At 51.1% G+C, this 21,981-nt stretch overlaps 1 protein-coding gene across 2 annotated transcripts in view; it reads left to right on the top strand.

Moving 5' to 3' along the window:
• Positions 1-2,257: 2,257 nt before the first annotated feature.
• Positions 2,258-21,981, top strand: part of ALMS1 (ALMS1 centrosome and basal body associated protein) — a 31,553-nt gene continuing 11,829 nt past the window's right edge. For both annotated transcript variants that reach the window (XM_064711928.1, XM_064711927.1), the window contains exons 1-6: positions 2,258-3,939; positions 5,440-5,570; positions 9,961-12,835; positions 13,739-13,849; positions 15,572-15,736; positions 18,600-19,762. In XM_064711928.1, coding sequence (XP_064567998.1) covers positions 2,925-3,939; positions 5,440-5,570; positions 9,961-12,835; positions 13,739-13,849; positions 15,572-15,736; positions 18,600-19,762 — 5,460 coding nt within the window. In that variant the 5' untranslated portion in view covers positions 2,258-2,924. The remainder of the gene's footprint in view (positions 3,940-5,439; positions 5,571-9,960; positions 12,836-13,738; positions 13,850-15,571; positions 15,737-18,599; positions 19,763-21,981) is intronic.

The following is a 21,981-nucleotide window of genomic DNA, read 5'->3' as shown; positions in this document are numbered from 1 at the left end:
TGATCCATCCCTGCCCTGAGTTGTCTGATTATGCTATTGTTCCTGATCCATCCCTGCCTCGAGTGCTGATTGTTCCTGATCCACTGAGATGTTCTGATCTAGTATCTTTGATCCATCCCTGCTCAGTGCTGGTTGTTCCTGATCCTAGTGCTGATTGTTCCTGATCCATCCCTGCCTCAGTGTGATTGTTCCTGATCCATCGTCAGTGCTGATTGTTCTGATCCTGATGGATTTTCCATATCCTGCCTCAGTGCTGATTGTTCCTGATCCCTCAGTGCTGATTGTTCCTATCCCTGAGTGCTGATTGTTCCTGATCCATCCCTGCCCTAGTGCTGATTCTTCCTGATCCATCCCTGCCCTAGTGCTGATTGTTCTGATCTCTAGTGCTGATTGTTCCTGATCCATCCCTGCCCTGAGTGCTAGATTGTTCTGATATTCCCTGCCGTGCTGTTGTATCCTGATCCTGAGTGCTAGTGTTCCTATCCATCATGCCCTGTGCTGATTGTTCTGATCCACCTGTTCAAGTGCTGATTGTTCCTGTTCCTTGCTGATTGTTCTGAATCCTGCCTGAGTCTGATTCTTCCTGCATCCATCCTGCCCACTTTGTTCCTGATCTCCTGAGTGATGGAGTTCTATCCCATGCTTTAGGATTGCCTGATCCCTCAGTGCCGGATGGTCCTGATCCATCCCATGCCCAGGCTGAGTGCTACTGAGGGATGTTCTGTGATCATCCCTCAGCAGGCTGATTGTTTCTGATCCTCGTTAGGATTGTTTCTGAATACCATAGTGCTGATTAGTTCTATCATCTCTATTCTATCTTCATATCATTGTCTGAGTAAGTGATGTTTGATCAACCTATTATTGTTGATATTATATCAATGTTTATTCAGTTACTAACTAATCATTATCTGCATGTTAATGTAATAGCTGGATATAGTTGTTCAATGTAGTTTTTACTCCATTATGTCTAAATACATCATCATCACATACTCCATATTAGTATTTTCCATGATTCAAGCTCAGTTGACATCTCTGTACAGGTATCTAGCCAAGCTATGGTATCATCTAGATAATAACTTATTTCTATTGCCTTAGGTTATTATTATAATAATATTATTGTTATAATATTAATATTATCTAACTATATGTTATTATATTTAAATTATTTTAATTTAATATTATATAATTATATTTTATTATATAAACTTATATTATGGTATGTTATATACCATTATTATTATATAGCTGATTGTAATTGCTATATATTGTATAACGAATGATAATTCTAATTAGTTTAATAATAACTAATATATTTATTTGGTTTTTAGTTATTATTTAATACCAATTAACTTGTTCATTGTTATTAGTTACCCTGGACTTTTAAATTTAATTACATAATATTACTTAAACTTATGAAGAAGGTGAAGAAGAAGGATTAGTTACTGTTTTACAACTTTCATTTTATATATGACTAAATACTATATAATACTATATACTAAATACTACATAATACTATAATTACTATATATTACTAAAGCTTTACTATATATTTTTATATAGTATATAAAACATTACTATATATTACTAAAACTTTAAATTCTGAGTTTTCAACTTTGTTACATTACATAGATTTATTTAAACACTACCCTCATGATCTGAGTTTTATCATGCAATGTTGAAAGCTTTCTCTATGGTCTCAGGTCAAATGTAGAGTTTTCTAGCCCAGAAATTGTGAAACCCTCAGTACCCAGGGGTCCACCAGGAGGGCACAGACCCCATTCCCCTGGGGCTCAGGGGGTTCCTGGCACTCCATCTTCTGCCATGGCAGCAGATTTGGGCACTGGGGAGTGTTCAGACCTCTGCAAAGCTGCCCTCTGCTCAGGAGTGTGGCTGTGGGGCAGCTGCCAGGCACACAAGGCTGTTATTCCCTTCATTTCTCTTTTTCTAAGAGTCCTTCAGAAGGAAATGGTTTGTATCCTGAGACTGAAGGACTGGGAGCAGACCTTTCCTTCTTGGGAGAGGAATAATTCAGGGTTTCTTTTGCATTCTGGCATTTCCTGGTGTGTTTGGTGTGATGAAAAGTTGTCAGTGTTTTTATAACTGACCAGATCAGTTCCTAAATCCATCCACCCATCATCATCATCATCACCATCCAAATTACTGTGGTTTTGTAACAGCCAGCCCTGCCAGAGCTCCAGGAGGGTTTGGACACTGCTCCCAAGTGCACAGGGTGGGATTGTGCAGGGCCGGGGGCTGGATGGGTGATCCCATCCAACTCTACATATTCTATAATTCTCTGATAAGTTTTGTATTTTGTTTGATATTTATCTGAAGTACTCCTGAGGTTTCTTTCAGGAGACAATTCTCATGGAAATCTTGGTTCAAGTCTCATCCTAAGGACAGCACCTTAAATATTTTCCAGTATTTGAGTTCTTCCCTCCCTCTGTGTGCCCTGTAGCACAAACAGGAAGGGATGTTTGCTGTGTTCTGGAGCCTGCAGATGCTCATTTGTGTCCTGTTCCTTTGCAGGTGCCTTGCTGCCAGCCTTTGAGCTGTCCCAGGCCAGCTTTGGCTCGGATGTGTCCCCTCTGAGCGTGTCCCTCTCCGTGGGCTCCGAGACTGGCTCGGAGCAGGAGCAGGACCTGCTGTCCCCCCGGGAGCTCAGTGCCAGCTCCCCCACACTCTCTGGGCACTCCCCAGCCAGCCAGGGCAGCGTGCCAGGCCCCCAGCTGGAGGGGGGAGCCCCAGGGGGCACAGAGGGGTCCCCTGGACCTGCTGGGGCAGAGCAGGACCTGCCCAGCTGCTCCTCGGGCAGGGATCCCCGGGATGGGGAGAGAAGGGCTCAGGGTGCCCTTGCTGACCCTGAGTGCAGGAGCTCAGACAGCAGCCAGCAGGGATGGGCTCTGTCTGGGCTTGGGAATGACATGGAATTGGACAGAGCATCCTCGAGCTCCGGGGTGGGAAGTGAGAGCAGCCAGGGCCAGGAAAGGGAACCCCTGATGGGCCCTGAGGCCCTGCAGGAGCTCCGGGAGCTGCTGGCACAGGCAGAGGGTCTGGCTGCCAGCTGGAGCCGTCCTGCTGGCCCCACAGCCTCCTGCAGGGAGCAGGGTGAGAGGGAGGAGGATCCCAAGGATGCCAGGTTAGGCCAGGACTGGACCCCAAAGCTGCAGGACACACTGTCATGGGATGAGGCCGTGACTGCGAGGGGTGTGCAGGCACAGGAGCTGGACATGGACCCTCTGGATTCTGCCAGCTGGCAGCTGGCATGGGGACACCCTCTGGCTGTCAGCTCCCAGCGCAGGGAAGGGCTGAAGGCAGTGGCCCAGGAGCCAAGGGCAGGGAAATCCATGGGGAGGTGGGAGCCAGAAGGGAGCAGCAGTGTGGGCAGGAGCCAGGCTGCCCGTGCAGGGCTGGCACAGAGCACTGCCAGCAGCCTCCCGGGCACTGGCACAGCCCCACAGCCGGGCCATCCTCCCTCCCTGGAGCCCCTGGCAGTGCCCCCAAAGGCTGCCCGTGTGGGGCTGCCACAGAGCACTGGCACAGCCCCACAGCTGGGCCATCCTCCTCCCCTGGAGCCCCTGGGCAGTGCCCCCACTGGCCTGGGCAGCTCCCTGGGCTCCTGGGGCCAGGCTGGCAGGGCAGCAGGGACACAGGGCAGCGAGGACAGCAGCAGTGGGGATTCCCTCAGTGCCCGGGTCAGGAGCCTCCTGAGGAGGGCTGGGCAGTCCCAGCAGCTGGGCAGTGCCCTGGGGGCGGTGCAGGGCAGCCTGCCCAGGGCTGGAGTTGCTCGGAGCCTGCCAGGAGCTGCCCTGAGCCCAGCGGGCAGCAGCAGCAGCAGCGGTGACTCGCTGGCCACGCGTGTCCGCAGCCTCCTGGGCACCACTGCCCCGGCCAGCCGTGTCCTGAAGAGCGCCGAGGAGCACGAGAGGAGGATCCGAGGTGAGGAAGGCTCTCGGTGGGTTTGGCTGTGTCAGGGGCACGGCCTGGGGTTGGGTTTGTGTCAGGCGCTGGGGTGGGTTTGTGTCAGGGGCTGTGGCAGTGACCAAGGAGCACGAGAGGAAGATCCGAGGTGAGGAAGGCTCTCAGTGGGTTTGACACAGCTTGAGGTGGGATCGTGTCAGGAGCTGGGGTGAGTTTGTGTAGGGGCTGGGGTGGGTTTGTGTCAGGGGCTGGGGTGAGTTTGTGTAGGGGCTGGGGTGGGTTTGTGTCAGGGGCTGTGGCAGTGATGGGGTGAGGCTGCTCCTGCATGAAGGGTCTGCTATTCACGTGCCCTCCAAACAGAGAGAAGCTGTGAGAAGAAGGAAGACACAATTCTTATCTGGCTTGCTGTGCCTGTGTTGTGCTAAAGCAGAATGCAACATGGGGATTGTTTACCCAAAGTGAGGATGTTTTGTTCCCTTGGCCTATCAGGGCCAGGTGTGTGTGTGGGTGCTGGACTGTCACGGGACAGTCACGAGACAATCAGAGATGAGTGCAGGGTGAGCAGTTGTGAGCAAGGGTGAGTGCATGGCAGATTCAGTTTGGATACAATGTACATAGTATAGTATTATAAAGTAATTAATAGTAAAGTAATTAATTCGCCTTCTGATGATGGAGTCAGATGCACCATTCTCTCTCCCCTGTGTCAGTCACCTTTGATTTACAACAGAAGGAGATCATTGTGCAGTGCACTGAGACCCTTTAATGAGACAGAGCTTTGGCGAGGGACACTTCCCAGTATCTCCTGACTCAGCAGGGTCTGGTGCAGTGCCTGTAGGACAGGTTGGGGGGATGTTCTTTGGGGGAATGTTCTTTGGGAATGTTCAGGACAGGCCTTCAGTGAGGGACACTTCCCAGTGATCTCCTGACTCCAGCAGGGTCTGGTGCTGTGCCTGTGGTGGAGGTTGGGGGATGTTCTTTGGGGGGAGGTTCTTTGGGAATGTTCAGGCTCTGCCTCTCACTTTCAGAGGTGACAGCTGCAGGAATTCAGGTGCCACTGGATTTTCTTGGCATTTCCTTGTTTGCCATGGAAGTGTGTGAAGTCTGAGGGCAGGGAAAGGATCAGGACACTGGGGAATCTTCTGTGCTGTGATAAAACTGGGTAGAATTGGGCTTTTCCAGTTTGAAAACCTTCTTTTCCTGGCACCACTGTAAGAAATTATTTTGTCCGTACAGTTATTAAATCAGGGATGTGGGAAGGGATTTTGTGAGTGAGCTCTGAGTTGTGTCTGAGGCTGTGAGGATGACATAACCAGGGAAGAGTCTTGGATCCATCTCCCCAAATAAATGATCCAAGGAGCCATTTGCCATTGTGTTCCTGCTCATTCCAGGAGCTCTGGAATTTGGTGTGGTCTTTGTTCTTTCAGCTGGGCTAACCAGAAATGCACAGCTTTGACTTTAAGTTAAAAACTGCTCTCATACATGAAATGGGAAAGTTCTCCTGCTTTGTGTTTTTGGCAGCCTGGGTGAAGATGAAACTGGCCAGCCAGTCCCAGGAGTGTGAGGCAGACTGGGATGAAGAGCCCCAGCTCAGGATGGAGGCAGTCAAGGCAGAGCTGCTCCCAAAGCCCAGGGAACCTGCACCAGCCAAGGTACAAACCAGCTCAGCTTGGGAAACACTGCTGCACCTGCTCTTGGGGGGTTTTGGGGTTTTTTATGGTTTTCCCAGCAGTTTGGGGTGGTTTGGCCGTGGGGGTGACACTCAGCTGCAAATGTCCCTGAGGAAGGTGTGAAGGACAGAGCTGTGGGGGGACAATTCGTGTTGCTGTGGGAAAATGCCCAAAGCTCCTGGTCTTGGGGTTGGCTGGAGGAATTCTTAGCACAGAATGTTTGTGGAGGTGCTGATGGTGCCTGGGAAACTCCTCCTGGTGTGCAGGGGGCACTCTCAGCACTGGGAGAGGGGAAGGGAAGGAAAGGGAAAGGGAAAGGGAAAGGGAAAGGGAAAGGGAAAGGGAAAGGGAAAGGGAAAGGGAAGGGGCTGCTCCAGGCTCCTGCAGGTGAGGATGCCAGGGGAAACCAGGGAGTGCTGGTCACAGGATGCTCTCCCTGGAGCTGGGAAGTGTCTGTGGGAACCTGGTGATGTCTGTGCTGGGTCAGAGCTCAGGGCTGAGGAGTTTCAGGCTCTGCATCTCTGATTCTCTGGGAGAACGAGCCCTGGAGCTGCCATGGTTGGTGCATGTCGTTTGGAGTGTTTCTGGTTCGTTATAAATTGCATGTCTGGGCTGGAATTGGTCTGAGCAGGAGTGTGTTACCTCTGTCTTCACTTTTAATGCCATTTCTGGCACTGCTCTGGTCTCCAGGTGATTAGGGCAAGGTTTTTAGGGACTGGTGGTTCAGACAAGTGCCCTGAGCTTTAGGAAGAGCTTCCTCTTTATTTTTCCCTTGATTTTCCCCGTTTTCTCCTGCAGCCTGCCTGCCTCCCAGGAAAAGCAGCAGGGGTTGGTTTGTTTGTTTTAATTAACAGCCCTGCATTAGCAGGAGTGACAGTCAGTGCTTTAGGAATACTCTGTGTTCTGAGCTTCTCTGCATCAGCAGTGCTGGGAGGGAACACAGCATCTCCCAAAACCCATCAGGCCAAACTTCCTGGGTATTCCCAGACTGATGGAATCTGTGGGCAGCTGGTGAAAAGAAAGGGACTATTTTATCAATAATTATTATAGAAATAAATTATAAATATAATATAATATCTTTAAAATAATATATAAAATTTATATTATTTATAAATATATAATATTATATAATATATTTATATTATATGAAATATATAATAGTATTATAGATATTATTTAATATTTTAGAAATTAAAATTTCTTAAAATTAAGATTTTTTTTAAAACAGAAGCAAAACACAAATACAAAACCAGAGGCATCAAAGCTTTTTCTCCCTAGCTTTTATATTATTTTGGTCACAGCTTGGTCCCTGGAAGGAACTTTGTGCAGTGTGGAACCAAGGATTTTACCTTTCTGTGACTCAGTGTCAGCTGGGGATTGTTTTCTCCCCATTTAGAGTAAGAAGAAATTCACCATAATTTTGCAAACCAAGCTCCAAGAAATTGCTTTAGTTGAACCACAGCACCTCGGGCTTTGATCTTGAAAATACTTTTGCACTGCAATGTTTTTAATTTGAGATAAAAAAAGGTTTGAATTTGCAGAGTGAAGGTCACTGTTTTTTTTTATTGTACTTAAGATAAATGTGCTGTTCCCTCCAAGACAAACACTGTCACTGAAAAACACAGATTGTTCAAAACTATTGCACTGAAAAAACCACAGCCAGGCAAAATATGCTCCTGTAAATTTAATAGGAACTGTTGTGTACAATAAGGGGGGAAGTCTTAGAGCCAAAGTGCCTTGCATGGAGTTAAAAATAACAGAACAAAGATTGGGAAAAGACATTTTCCTTCTCCTAAACCTTTAAGGCTGAGAAAGACAAACTGTTCCTACAGCTCGAGCAAACAATGGCTGCAGGGTCTGGTGTGGTGCAGGTCTGGGGATGTTCTATGGCAATGCTCAGGCTCTGCCTCTCCCTTCCAGAGGTGACAGCTGCAGGAATTCAGGTGCCACTGGATTTTCCTGGCATTTCCCTGTTTGCCATGGAAGTGTGTGAATTCTGTGGGCAGGGAAAGGAGCAGGACACTGGGGAAGTTCTCTGGGATGTTTTACTTGGGAAGATTTTCCCTCTTTCCTGTGTTCCCCACGTCGGCTGGAGCAGAGGGTTCAAGAGGGGCCTGGGCTGGGCACAGCAAGGGGCTGCAAACCCAGCTCGAGTGCTCTGGAGGGCTCCAAACCCCTGGAATATTCAACATGGACAGGCTGGCAGAGCTGGGAATGTTCCTCTGGAGAAGGAAAAAATCCAGGAAATCCTCAGAGCCCCTGGAGGGGCTCCAGGAGAGCTGGAGAGGGACTGGGGACAAGGCCTGCAGGGACAGGAGCCAGGGAATGGCTCCCACTGGGAGAGGGGAGATTAGGCTGGGATCTTGGCAAGGAATTGCTGGCTGGGCTGGAATTCCCAGATTTGCTGTGGCTGCCCCTGGATCCCTGGCAGTGCCCAAGGCCAGGCTGGACACTGGGGCTTGGAGCAGTGGGACAGTGGGAGGTGTCCCTGCCATGGCAGGTTTGGAGCTGCTGTTGGATGCAAACACAATTCCAGCACCTTCAACCTCAGGATTTTCCTCCTAAATTGAGGAGCTGATCCCCCACCTGTATTTCAGGGTGCCAGTGGCCCCTGTTCCCTGCCCTGTGAGTTCCTCTCCCCTTGGTGCAGTGTTTCCCTCCACTCCCTGCTGTACTTTTCCACTCCCTGAGCTTTCTCGCTTCTCCAGGAAGTTCACGAAGTTGTAGCTCTAAATTTGCTCTGCAGGCTCCTGTGGATCATATGGCACAGGGAGCTTTTTTGGAAGGATGACACATAACAGGCACAATAAAACATGTGAAAGGCTTGGGAAGATGAGTTTATCACAACTTCTGTGCCTGCTCTCGCGGGTGGGAGTTGCTCTGGATTACCTCAGGCCGTTGAACTGGCACGTGGTGCAGGGAGGAGAAGCTTTGGGATCATCCCTGTGCTGGCTCAGCTGTGCTCCCCGTCCCTGGGTTCTCCCACAGGCCCTCCTGGCTGCAGGAAATGCCAAATAATCCCATTTATTGCTTTAAAACCCATAAAGGAATAGAGAAGTGGGATAGTGATCCAGGCCCTGCTGGAGTAGTTGCTGCTGTCAGGACAGCTGGGATGGAGAAAGGCTGGGAAAGCTCTTGTGAAATACTTGTTTGTAGGTTTGGTTTACACCAAAAATGTTTCCCACTGCTTTTTGTTGCCAAATTCCCAGTGGTTGATGGGGATATAATCACCCAGGGACCCGTGGTTGATTCATGACTGGAATACATTCTGCTGCTTCCACAGTTGGCCCAATCAGTAGGAAAAAGTAAATATAACCTAGATTTTTGTGTCTTTTTTTCTCTAATTCAGCTTATCTGGCCCATCTCCATGGCAGCACATTTCTCTCAGATTTACTCTCTTCAGTGGAAGTGTTGGAATTTTGGGTTACACTTGAATGAATAAATTTATGTTGGTGCTTGGAATCATGGAATCATTCAGGCTGGAAAAAACCTCCAGGATCATTGAGTCCAACCATGAACCAGCCCCACCATGCTCAGCACCAGAGTATCCTCACGTGCCTCATCCACACATTTCTGTGCAGTTCCAGGGGTGGTGACACCCCCAGCTCCCTGTTGCAGTGCCTGCCAGCCCTTTCCAGGCAGAGATTTTCCCCAAGATGCTTTCTAAACATCCTCTGGTCCAGCCTGAGGCCACTTCAGGGGTTCTGTGCACAGGAGGGTGGTGGCCTGAACCCCACACACACATGGGGACATGGGGTGGGAGGGTGGATCCCCATGGAATTGTGTCTGTGTCCTGTCCCTTGCCAGCATTCCCCAGCCCTGACCCTGCCCTACACCAGACCAGAACTGAAGGGCAGAATGGATTAATCACATTTTTGAAAAGAACCACATCATCACAGCTTTTAATTATGTAATATTAATTTTATACATTTAATTTTATGATGCTGCTGATAAAGGAATGTCTTCGAAACAAATTACTCTTTCATAAACCTGTTAAATTTGTTTTTAAATGGTAGAGGCCATTGGTTGTGTGTGGTATGAGCCAGTAATAGTGCTGATATTTAATCCATTAACTTACACTTTCTAAAATTGATGGAAGAATAATTGAGACCATTTAGGAACCCTTTAAGGAAGAGCTGTACTCCCTACAGATACTAATGGAGCAAACACATCAGAAATTTATTTTGCCATTAATGGAATGGTGACTTGGCACTTAGGGTGAAGTTTAATTAGTTCCTTACCAGCTGGGCTCCCTCCCTTCGTGGTGACAAACTCCTGGTTGGTCACAGCTCTCATCCTTGGCTTTTCCCATCCAGGTTTGGCCAGGTGGGATGTTCTCCACATAACCTCTGAACTGTGCTCTGTTTTTCAGGATCCCTGGCTCTGTGGTTTGGAAGCAGCTTCTGAGTACCTGAGGAAGCAGGAGCAGGACCTGGAGGGTGTGCAGGCTCCCAGGTGTCCCAGGGACAGGCATGGACAGCTCTCCAGGACCTGGGAACTCCTCCAGCCCCGTTCACCACCAGCAGCACCATTCCCTAGAGCTGACCCCTGGCATTCCTCCCTGCTGAAGGATCTGCACCTGAAACCGTGGGGTGCTGCTGAGCTGAAGGACCTGCACCTGAAACCTTGGGGTGCTGCTGAGCTGAAGGACCTGCACCTGAAACCTTGGGGTGGTGCTGAGCTGCAGGACGTGCAGCTGAAACCTTCTGGTGTTGCTGACCTGCAGGACGTGCAGCTGAAACCTTCTGGTGTTGCTGACCTGCAGGATGTGCAGCTGAAGCTCTACAGTGCTGCTGACCTGCAGGACATGCAACTGAAGCCCTGGGGTGCTGCTGAGCTGAAGGACATGCAGCTGAAACCCTGGGGTGCTGCTGAGCTGCAGGACATGCACCAGAAGCCCTGCAGTGCTGCTGAGCCACAGGAGATGCAGCTGAAGCCCTGGAACACTGCTGACCTAAAGGATGTGCAGCTGAAGCTCTACAGTGCTGCTGACCTGCAGGATGTGCACCTGGAACCTTCTGGTGCTGCTGACCTGAAAGACATGCACCTGAAGCCCTGGAACACCACTGACCTGCAGGATGTGCAGCTGAAGCCCTGCAACACTGCTGAGCCACAGGAGATGCAGCTGAAGCCCTGCAATGTTGCTGACCTAAAGGACATGCTCCTGAAGCCCTGCAATGCTGCTGACCTGCAGGAGATGCACCCAAAGCCCTGCAACACTTCTGAGCCACAGGAGATGCAGCTGAAACCCTGCAGTGCTGCTGAGCTGCAGGATGTGCAGCTGAAGCCCTGGAACACTGCTGAGCCACAGGAGATGCACCCAAAGCCCTGGAACACTGCTGACCTACAAGTGCCCACCCAGCACCCAGCCATGGGGCACCCCAGTGCCAGGGCAGAGCCCTGTGCCCCTCTGGCACAGGCCCCCCGTGCAGGGAGCCCTGCAGCTGCCCTCTCTGCCCACGGGGAACTGGGCAAGCCCAGCACCTTCCTCACCCTGTGCTCCCAGAGCCTGGCACACAGCCCCAGCCTGGCCAGTGTCCTGCCTGGGCAGCACAGGCTGGGCACAGGGCACAGAGCTGGGAGTGCTGCTGCTGAGGCTCCTCCTGCCCCTGCTGCCAGGGCTGCAGCTCCTGAGGAACCAGCCCAGCAGCCCAGGAGCATCCAGGCTGGGAAGGGACAGACCCTGAGTGCCAGGCAGCCCCAGCTCCTGCCTGCAGCTCTGGGGCACAGACACAGTGCCAGGGAGCTCAGCCAGGAAACAGAGCCATCCATTGAACCCTCTGCTCTGAGCCCATCCCTGCAGGAGGAGATCCCACCTGGGCCCACCCAGTTCCGGGAGATCCCACCTGGGCACACCCAGCTCAGGGAGATCCCACCTGGGCCCACCCAGTTCCGGGAGATCCCACCTGGGCCCACCCAGCTCAGGGAGATCCCCCCTGGGCCCACCCAGCCCCAGGAGAGCTCAGAGGGCCCAAGAGCAGCTCCACAAAGGGGTTTGCTGAAGGGCCCCAGTGATGTGTTGGCTGAGGGGAGGAAAAGCCCTGAGGAGCCACCTCTGGTTCCAGAAGAGGTTGTGAGGGAGCAGATGGGTCCTGCTCATCTTTTACCTGCAGAGGAAGCTTTGTCCGCCATTCCAGAAGAGGCTGTGAGGGAGCAGAGGGGTCCTGCTCACCCTTTACCTGCAGAGGAAGCTTTGTCCACCATTCCAGGAGGGGCTGTGAGGGAGCAGATGAATCCTGCTCACCCCTCACCTGCAGATGAAGCTTTGTCCACCATTTCAGGAGGGGCTGTGAGGGAGCAGATGGGTCCTGCTCACCCCTCACCTGCAGATGAAGCTTTGTCCACCATTTCAGGAGGGGCTGTGAGGGAGCAGATGGGTCCTGCTCACCCTTCACCTGCAGATGAAGCTTTGTCCACCATTCCAGAAGAGGCTGTGAGGGAGCAGATGGGTCCTGCTCACCCTTTACCTGCAGATGAGGCTTTATGCACCATGCCTGAAGCTCCCTCATCACCAGTGAAGAGATTCCTGAGCTGTGTGCACATCACCCTCTCCCCCAGGGTCCATCACCCCAGTGCCAGCAGTGCTGGGAATGGGATCAAGGTGTGGGACAAACCACCAAGGAAGGCTCAGACAGTGACTTTACAAGCAGCTCCAGAATCTTCAGTGGGAGGTGTTCCTAAATCCCCTCGTGCTGAGGGCATTCCCAGCCCAGCTGAGCCTGTGGCACATCCCAGCCAGGTGCATTCCCCCAGGCAGGAACTGCAGGGCAGGACCAGAGCCCGGCTCACACAGGGCATCCCCAGCTCTGCCACACCTGCCAGAAGGACTTCTGATGCTGCCACCCAGATCACCACGGAGAGTCCCACCAAAGCCACGTTCTCAGCAGAAATCTGTGTGGATCCCCAGGAAGGGGGAAGTGCTGCCCTGCATCCATCACTCCCCAGTGCCCCTGGAGCTCCTGGGACTGCAGCTCCACCCCACAAGGCCCCCGGAGCTCCTGGGACTGCAGCTCCATCAAACAAGGTCCCTGGAGCTCCTGGGACTGCAGCTCCATCAAACAAGGTCCCTGGAGCTCCTGGGATTGCAGCTCCATCACACAAGGCCGCTGAAGCTCCTGGGATTGCAGCTCCATCACACAAGGCCGCTGAAGCTCCTGGGATTGCAGCTCCATCACATAAGGCCCCTGGAGCTCCTGGGATTGCAGCTCCACCCCACACGGAGATTCCCCCCTTCCCAAGGCAGCCTGGTGAGCAAATTCCTGTCTTACAGGTGTCTGTGCACTTGAATCTGCACAAGGTCAGGTACTGATAAATGTAAAAGCCCAAAACCAAACCCAGCTTTTTTGTGGAAATAACATCCTTGAGATAATTGGGGTATTTGAAGTTGCTCAACCCTTAAACTTGTGGTTTTCAGCCCTGTCAGGAGGGGGTTGTGTGGAAACAGTTGGGGTTCAGTTCAGGTTTCTTTAGAATTGAATTCTTTGTGTCCAAGTATGGTTGGAGAATATTTTCTGATGTTTGTGTGTAGATGGTTTGATTTGGTTCACTTGGAGTTCAGTGAAAGCTGGGTCTGATTACTGATTTACTCTCTAGCCAAGATAGCACCAAAAAATCAGAGGGAAATGTGCACATTGCTGCTTTTAATGGAATAAAACAGCAAACTGCAGGGTTTGGGGTGTCTCTCAGCAGGGGGATGTGGATGTTCACAGGGTTTCCCACCCCAGTGGTGTTTGGTACTGGGGCTCTGTTGTTGCTTTTATGGACTTGAGGGACACATCCCTGCTCTTTTAAAGGGATTCCCTCAGGCTGGGATCAGCTGGGAGCTCTGTGGGTACAGGAGATGTTTCTGTAACTCACTGTTTGCCACCCTGATCACATTTTTAATATTGAATAGGAGAAGCTGTTTTTCCAGGTAAAGGAAAACTTCTACCTGTGGGTGGGGATTAAAAAATCCAATTAATTTAATTTAGCTAATGGAATAGCAATTTAATTTAATTTAGCTAATGAAATAGCAATCCCTGTTGCTGAAGAACAGGGTATTCCTCAGGCTGTAGCAGCAGGAGCACCCTGAGCAGCCTGCCCAGGCCCTGCCCTGCTGCATGAGGGGTTTCCAGCCTGGCTGCTGCTCACTGTTTGCCTTGTCCCCCCAGCCCAGCCCCTGCTGCTGCCCTACAAGCCCTCAGGAAGCTCTGGCATGTACTATGTGCCTTTCCAGAGAGCAGGAGCCAGCGTGGAGCCCAGCACAGCCAGATACCACTCAGGTACTGCACCCCTGCCCTGGCTGGATGGGTGTTCTGTGCTGAATTACCTGTGAGCCACCAGGGCAGCTCCTGCCTGCAGCCTCTGCTCTCCTTCTGGGGTGCAAGGGGGTTCTTTTCCACTCTGGCAGTGAAAAGGAGCAGAACTCAGTGTTCACAGCCTGAGCATCCCTTGCTTTGCTCTGGGAATCACTGCTCACTTGGCATCCTTGCAGATCTCTGCCACTTTTCCTGCAAAGAATGCACCGCTGGGTTTAGTACAGGTTTCACAGGTTTTTATTACAGGTTATCACAGGTTTTATTTGCAGGTTGGTTTCACTCAGAGCTTTTTAACATCCAGAGTTTGGTCTGTAGACAAAACTCAGGTTAAGAGATTCCAGTTCCTGAATTGCAGCAGTGGTGACCAAGGGCTCAGGCTGATCCAACAGTGCCCAGATCAATCACTGCAGCCACAAATTGTGCTGGCCATGATTTAGGTGTCCTTGCTCTTGACCTTTTTCAAGTTTATCTGGGGAATCGTGTCCAAAATGAGAGAAACAAATGTGATGCAAATCTGTTGTTTTGCAGAAATGATGATGCCATATATAAAAATTCACTATGCAAATGAAGCAGCACAAGGTTCTAGGAGAACGTACAGCAGGATGGAAAAATACATTTTGTTTTTCGCAGTCCCTGCTGCTCCCAGGGCTCAGCTCAGGGGGAGCAGCTGAGGAACTGAGTGCAGGAAATCCATGGGGTGTAACCAGGTTGGGTTGGCAGGGATGAGAAATTGGTGGGGACAGTTCTAGGTTTGAAACCCTGAGACAGGGATAGGATCATGGAGTCATGGAATGGTTGGGTTGGAAGGACTTTAAAGATCATCCCATTCCACTCTGCCATGGCAGAGACACCTCCCAGTGTGCCAGGGTGATCCAAACCCCAGTGTCCAACCTGGCCTGGGGCACTGCCAGGGCTCCTGATTGCTGGTTGTCTTGGTTAGGAAAGAGAGGAGTCTGCTGAGGAAGGCAGGAGCTTTCCCTGAAATGGAAAATGCAAACCCTCCCCACCCCTCTGAATTGCTATAAATTTTAAATTAAGGGGCTCTCAGGCAAAAATATGGGAGCAGGAAATAACAGTTCTTTAATAGGAAAAAGAAAAAAAACAAAGGATAAAATAAACAATGCTGTACACTAGAACAACATTGCCAGAGTCAGAACCCAACCTGACACCCTGTGGGTCAGGGTGTTGGCAGCAGTGCCCTTGGAATTGTGGCTGCAGCTCTCCTGAAATATCAGGTGTGGTTCTGTTGGAGCAAGGGGGATCTATAGAGAAGGATGTATTCTTCCTCTGAAGATCCAGTGGAAGGAGAGGCAGCTGCTGTTCCTCTGGGGAATCCCGTGGAGAAAGCTGTGCTGGTGTCTCAAAAACCTCTGGATTATATCTGGGCAGGAATGCTTGGCTCCTCCCTCTGGGCTCACATCTCCCAATGGGATGTTACAGTTCTTATCAGCGATGCAGTGACATTCAATAGTCTGTTATCAGCAGATGTCCTCTCTAGAGGGAGGTGTGAATGTGGTCACTCAAAGAGAGAGATAAGGCAAACTGCCCACTTGACAAAAGATAACCTGCCATACAGATGGTAATGGAAAACATCTTGCATTGCAATCTTCAGCACTGGTTCATTGTGGCATTTGTGTGTCTGCTGTCCCTGGTTGCTGTTTTACTCACTCTGCTCTCTCTGTGCAGGCTCAGAGGACGCTCCTGCTCCAGGGATCCTGGCCCAGGTGCTGGCTCTGGGGGATGAGCCCCCTGCAGCCAGGGCAGCTGCCCAGCACAAAGGGACAGCCCATGGGCACAGGCCTAAGCTGGCCTGGGCTGAGGGGCACAGGACACCACTGGAACAGCCTTCAGGTAATTAGAATGTGGATTTAATTTTGTAATTGTTTCTGTGTGTTCATACATGTGGAGAAAGAGCAGAAGATTTGACATTTCAGGATCCGTGGTTCCGGTGACATTGCAGGGTCTGCCAGCAAATACTGGATTTGACACAGTTTTCTCTTCCTGTCTTTCTGCTTCTCCCTGGCTGATAGAATCCAGGTTTCTCTGGCAGGCTCTGGACTCTGCATCCCTGCAGTGTCCCAGGCCAGGCTGCACAGGGCTGGGAGCAGCCTGGGACAGTGGGAGGTGTCCCTGCCATGGCAGGGGTGGCACTGGGTGGGATTTCAGGTCACTCTGACCCAAACCATTCCAGGATTCAATGGAAAACGTGGCCATCAGTATTTGCTGGCATTCCTGTGTTTCCAGGGATTGTCAGGAATTCCCTGAGGCTGCAGCCAGCGGGGATTCCCTGAGCAGGGAGGTCCTTCTGCCCCTGCCCTGGGCACTGGTGAGGGCACACCTCGAGTGCTGTGCCCAGCCCTGGCCCCTCAGCTTGGGAAGGACTTTGGGATGTTTGAGCCCATCCAGAGGGGGCTGGAGAGGGGCTGGGAGCACAAACCCTGTGAGGAACCCCTGAGGGAGCTGGGGGTGCTCAGCTGGAGAAAAGGAGACTCAGGGGTGCCCCCATCACTCTGCACAGCCCCTGAAAGGTGCCTGTGCTCAGCTGGGGCTGGGCTCTGTGTGCAGGAACCAACACAACCAGAGCACACAGCCTCGAGCTGTGCCAAGGGAAATACAGGTTGGATAGCAGGAAAAGGTTTTTACAGAAAGGTGATAAAATTCTGGAATGTTCTGCTCAGGGAGGTGGTGAGTCCCCATCCCTGGGGGTGTTTAACAAAGCCTGGATGTGGCACTGGGTGCCAGGGTTGAGTTGGGGGGTTGGGGCTGGGTTGGACTTGATAGTATTGAAGGTCTCTTCCAACCTGGTGATTCTGTGAGCTGGGCTGGGGCTGTCCCTGCCCAGGGACACTCTGCTGTCCTGTGATGTCACATCATGTTCCTCTGTGCCCTGCGTGTCCTGGAGCTGCAGCTCAGTGTGCTCCTGTCCCTGTCCCTGCCCTGCCTGCCCTGTCCCTGCCCTGTCCCTGCCCTGCCCCTGTCCCTGCCTGGCTGGAGGAGCTGCTCTGCAGCAAGGTCAGGGTTTGCCCTGTCCTGTCCCTGCCCTGTCCTGTCCTGTTCCTGTCCCATCCCTGCCCTGTCCCTGTCCTGTCCCTGCCTGGCTGGAGGAGCTGCCCTGGAGCAAGGTCAGGGTTTGCCCCCCAGGCTCTGTGTGCTGAGGGTGCTGCCCCAGGGGGGTCAGGCTGAGCCCAGCCCTGGGTGCCTCACTGGCTCTGGTGGCAGCAGCTGGAATGATCCTCGTGGGCACTTTGTACAGCACACACACTGATGTGAGTGCCTGATGCACTTCTGGGTTTTCATCCCTGCACACAGGTGGCTGCAGCCACAGCACTCCTGGGGGCTGCATCTCTGCTGTCCTCATGGTTCCTGTCCTGATGTGTTGATAGGGTTTCCATCTGATTACTTTCATTTTTCCCTTGAGGTTGGGTTTTTTTCTTTGAAGCTTTTCCTCTCAGAGTGGAGAGATTTTGATGTTTCCAGAAGACAATTTTTATTTGCACAGGAAAATGTCTATGATTATGTAAGGCTGCCACATCAATAACCTGGATAAAAATGAAAGGGGAACAAAAGTGTGAACATAAAATTATCTCCTAACATTTTTATTGCTATGATGGTCTAAAGGCCCAGGTAAGAAAAGAACTGTAATGAGAAAGAATATTTTGTGAAGGTAGCCAGTGCAGCTGGAACTTTAAAGAATCTTTCAGAAGAAAAGACTTGCATGTCTTAAATCTTCCCTGACTTCTTCAACCATATTTTTAGATGATCTAATAAAAGATTACCTCTACCCACAGAGCTTGTCTAGAGCTTAAAATTATGCAAGTTATGTATTTTTTTTAAAAAAAGTTTCTCTATACAAACTTATTTTTATTTTTTGCCTGTTTACATTCCTTCCATTTCTTGGTAACTTTCTAAAAAGCCAGGAATAGCAAAGTTCTGCCTGGCATTCCCAAGCCTGTTCTCATTTGTCAGGAGGATGTGGAGGAAGCCTCTTACACAAGTTTATAAACATTGCCCTTGTATGGGAAGAAAAATTCCTGCACTTCCAGAGTTAGTGGGGCTGGGTCTGGCTGCAGCATCTGTGATCTCTGTGTTCCACCACAGCCCCTGTGCTGGGCAGGGAGGAGATGCAAGCACCCAGTCCTTTCTACAAAAATCACAAGGCACATTTTAAAACTGGGTAGTTTTTACACCCAGTCCTTTCTACAAAAATCACAAGGCACATTTTAAAACTGGACAGGTTTTACATTATATTAAAAATCACTTTAAAGCTGTTTTGCAGAATGATCCTGGCTCGTGCTGGGTGTGTTTCATGGGTGGCCAGGGCATCCCCATCCCTGGCAGTGTCCAGGGCCAGGCTGGGTGGGAATTGGGGCACCCTGGGGTAGTGGGAGGTGTCCCTGCCCGTGGCAATGGATGGGCTTTGAGGTCCCTTCCATGGCTCTAACAAAGGCTCAGTTCAGGGTTGGTCAGGGCAGTCCCGTGAGATGGAATTGGTGGAGTGAATTCTTCCCCAGATTCACTTGGATGGAATATTCTCTTGGATTCCATGTTTCAAAAGATAGAAAACATTTGTTTATGTGATTTAAATAATGCTCAAACCTGATCTCCAAGTTCGGTGATCCTGCTTTTAATCCTTTGTGGTGTTTGGGAGTTTTAGCATGAAAATCCTGCACTTGAAGCAGAGCAGTGAAACATCCCTGTGTTTTGTGTCTTGCAGAGCTCCCAGCTGGTTCTCAGCGTGCAGAACCCTCCCGTGGTGTCCCTGAGCCCTGTGCCATGCCCACCAGGCAGAGCTGCAGCCAGCATGCCTGGGAGCCCTACAGGGACAGGGCTGGAGCTGGGCACGCTGCCCTGGGCACAGCAGGGCACTTCTTTGCCCTCCCTGCAGAGGCTGACGACAGCAGGAGCGAGGAGCTGAGTGCCAGGGGGTCCTTTGGGCACGGGGCAGCTGGCACGGGGCTGCACCAGGGCACTGCTGGCACCGATCCTGCCCCACGGGGCCAAGCTGCTCCCCTGCAGGACAGCCTGGGGATGGCACCACGGCAGAGGGGCCATGCCAGGGGCGGCCTGGACGAGCTGTGGCTGAGGTTCCTGGAGCGCCAGGGCACACAGCAGCAGCAGCAGCTCAGGAGGAATGGGGAGCTGAGCCTCGTGCAGCGCCTGGATCGCCTGGCCAGGCTCCTGCAGAACCCCATCAGGCACACCCTGGCACCCACAGCTGCTGGGGAGAGGGCTCCTGAGCAGGAAATGCAGGGGAGGGAGCAGCCAGAACCTGGGCTGGCAGGAAAAGCCAGGTCTGGGAGCAGCACGGAGCCAAGGGGACCACGACTGGGACAGAAGCCACGTGTGAGCCATGGCAGCAGCAGCCATGGGGAGTCCAGGGCAGGGCAGAAGGTGATCCAGCACCTGAGCAGGATCCTGGAGGAGCAGCAGCCCCATGGCAGCATCCTGGAGGAGCAGCAGCCCCTGGGCAGCATCCTGGAGGAGCAGCAGCACGTGGGCATGCCGAGTGACAGCTCCTCAGAGAGCAGGCTGAGCGGGGAGCCCAGCAGCTGCAGCACCTGCAGCACCTCTGCGTGGGACACGGGGACAGGGCTGGACACCTCCCCTGCCTCTGGGGACAGCAGCTCCCTGTCCCTGTCCACCATTGACACAGCCAGGCTGCTCCAGGCCTTTGGGCAGCACAGGGTGGCCCCAAGCACTGACACCCCCAGCCCAAAGCTGTCCCCAGAGCTGTCCCCGAGGCTGGCCCGGCTGTACCGTGCCATCAGCCAGCAGAAGAGGCGCTCTGAGAAGTGGCAGGAGCACAGTGGAGCAGCAGTGCCTGCAGGATGTCCCCAGGGAGCTGCTCAGAGCCTCGGGAAGGGCCAGCAGAGCCAGGTAAGAGCCCCCTGAGCCCAGCACTGCCCCATCCCCATGGGAACCCCAACTGCTGCCAGCTCTGTGAGCTGGGAACCTCTGGGAGTCACTGGGAACCTCTGGGAATCTCTGGGAACCACTGGGAATCTGGGAATTCTGAGAATCACTGGGAACCACTGGGAATCATTGGGAATCGCTGGGAGTCACTGGGAATCTCTGAGAGTGTGGGAATCACTGGGAATCAAACACTGGGAGTCACTGGGAATCTCAGAATCACGGAATTTCTGGGAATCACTGGTTTGTACAGGAGGCTTCTGCCTTCCATGGGGCAGCCCCAGCTGAGGTCTGAGTCTGCAGGAGCCAGGGCAGCAGCTCAGGCTGGCACACACCCCCTGGGGGTGCCCTCCTTGTCCCCATTCCCCTGGGAACAGATACCTGCAGGCTCAGTGAGGTTCTAAATCTGATGGAAATTGCAGCCAGGACATCCCTGGGCAAGGCTCCATACAATTATTGGAGTTACCCTGCTGATGGGCTTGTAAAAATTTGTGAATTGTTTTGTCTGGCTGGTTGTGAGGTTTTTCTTTTTAAAGAGCTGAGAATTCCAGGTGAGAGCTCTGCAGTGCAGCTGTCTGAAAGGGGAGGGAATAATTCCTTCAGGTGAATTCAGCTGTTGCCCTTGGCAGGAGAAATGGAAATGTTCTTAACTGGGACTCAGCCTGGATTTGGTGATATTAGTAAGGAATTAGTTCAGGGGTTCTGTGATCCACAGAAATGCTGAAAAGTAGAGAACAAGTGAGGAATATTGAATTACTTCTTTCATTTTTTGTATTTCCAGATGAAAGTGGAACTGGCATCATTACTACCAGATTTAATTTAAATTAGCTATTTTGTAGAAACAACTCCAAGTCTGTTTGTCAAATTACCCAGTGAATGATGAAGTAATTAAAAATAATGCCAATAACTAAATTAATCTGGAGAAGAAACAATCTTTTTGGAGGTGAAGAATGGTTAGAAAATATTTTATTTAATATTTTTATTCATAACATTTATTTGAAGGTAAAATAAAACTGTCCTGAACTTTGCAGTGTTAGGACTATTAACCAGAGCACCAGCATGAGGATCCATCATTTCTGGCACAGTTGTAGAATTCAGAAGATGATTTTATTCCACGTTCCATTCACAAGATTAATTTTTCAGGATCTTTTGAATCTTAAGCCCAAATCTGATTTCTTAACCTGTTAAATCACCTGTGAGATGACAAATGGAATTAATGCTGTGGGGAATAAACCCTTTAAAGGCTCATTGAACCCCCATGGCTTTAGAAACTCACATTCTTTATCTGCTGATGAAATATCCTTTTTAAAAAATCCATCTGAAGACACACATGAGCCCCCTCAAATAAGGGGTGAGAGAAGATAGATGGCAAAATAGCAAATTTAATTTAAAATTCTGATTTTGGTCATTTCTGGGCTGTTTTGCCCAGGCTGGGTCGCTGCTGCTGGGCAGTGCTGCAGGGAAGGGCAGATTTGGGGTTTCTCTCCCTGGTTTGACACGTTTTTGCCAAGCACGTCCTTCAAATTCACACGTTCACAATTCAAATGTTCACATGTTCTGTTATCTGAAAGGAAATCCATATCCATGCATGTGTGCAGTGCCTCTCCTGGAGCTGGGATAGTTACAGGAAATTAAAGAAAAACAGGTTTATGAGAGCAAAAATGGCCTCCTTCTGGTACTGAAGGTTTGTTTGGGTGATACAGCTGCAGTAAAGAGGAATAAAGAGGCCTCTGCATTTCCATGGCCTCCTCCTAGTATTTAGTTTTGTTTGGGGTGATGGAGCTGCAGTAAAGGGGAATAAAGGGGACTCTGCATTTCCATGGCCTCTCTCTAATATTGAGTTTTGTTTGGGGTGATGGAGCTGCAGTAAAGGGGAGTAAAGAGGCTGGTGTTGGGGGTGACTCACCAGACACCAGGTAATTTTCTCCAGTTCCAGATTGCAGCTCTGTAATTAGAGCTGGAGCTCAGGGGAGCTGTGGGCACTGTCAGGGTGTGCTGGGAGCCTGGAGGTGCTGCCAGGTCACTGGTGATAATAAACCCCCAGAGCCAAGGCTTGGCACAGCCTTCCTGCTTTTAATGGCTTTGTTAATTGAAATCAGTGTGTGATTTGCAAGCTGTGTCCAGCCCTGCAGCTTTCACACCTGGCTTGGTGGCAGTGAAGGTGTGACACTCCCCTCAGCCCTCAG

The sequence above is a fragment of the Zonotrichia leucophrys genome, chromosome 4 (genome assembly GCF_028769735.1).
Source record: "Zonotrichia leucophrys gambelii isolate GWCS_2022_RI chromosome 4, RI_Zleu_2.0, whole genome shotgun sequence".
NCBI lineage: Eukaryota > Metazoa > Chordata > Aves > Passeriformes > Passerellidae > Zonotrichia > Zonotrichia leucophrys.
This window is presented reverse-complemented; position numbering and strand designations above follow the sequence as displayed.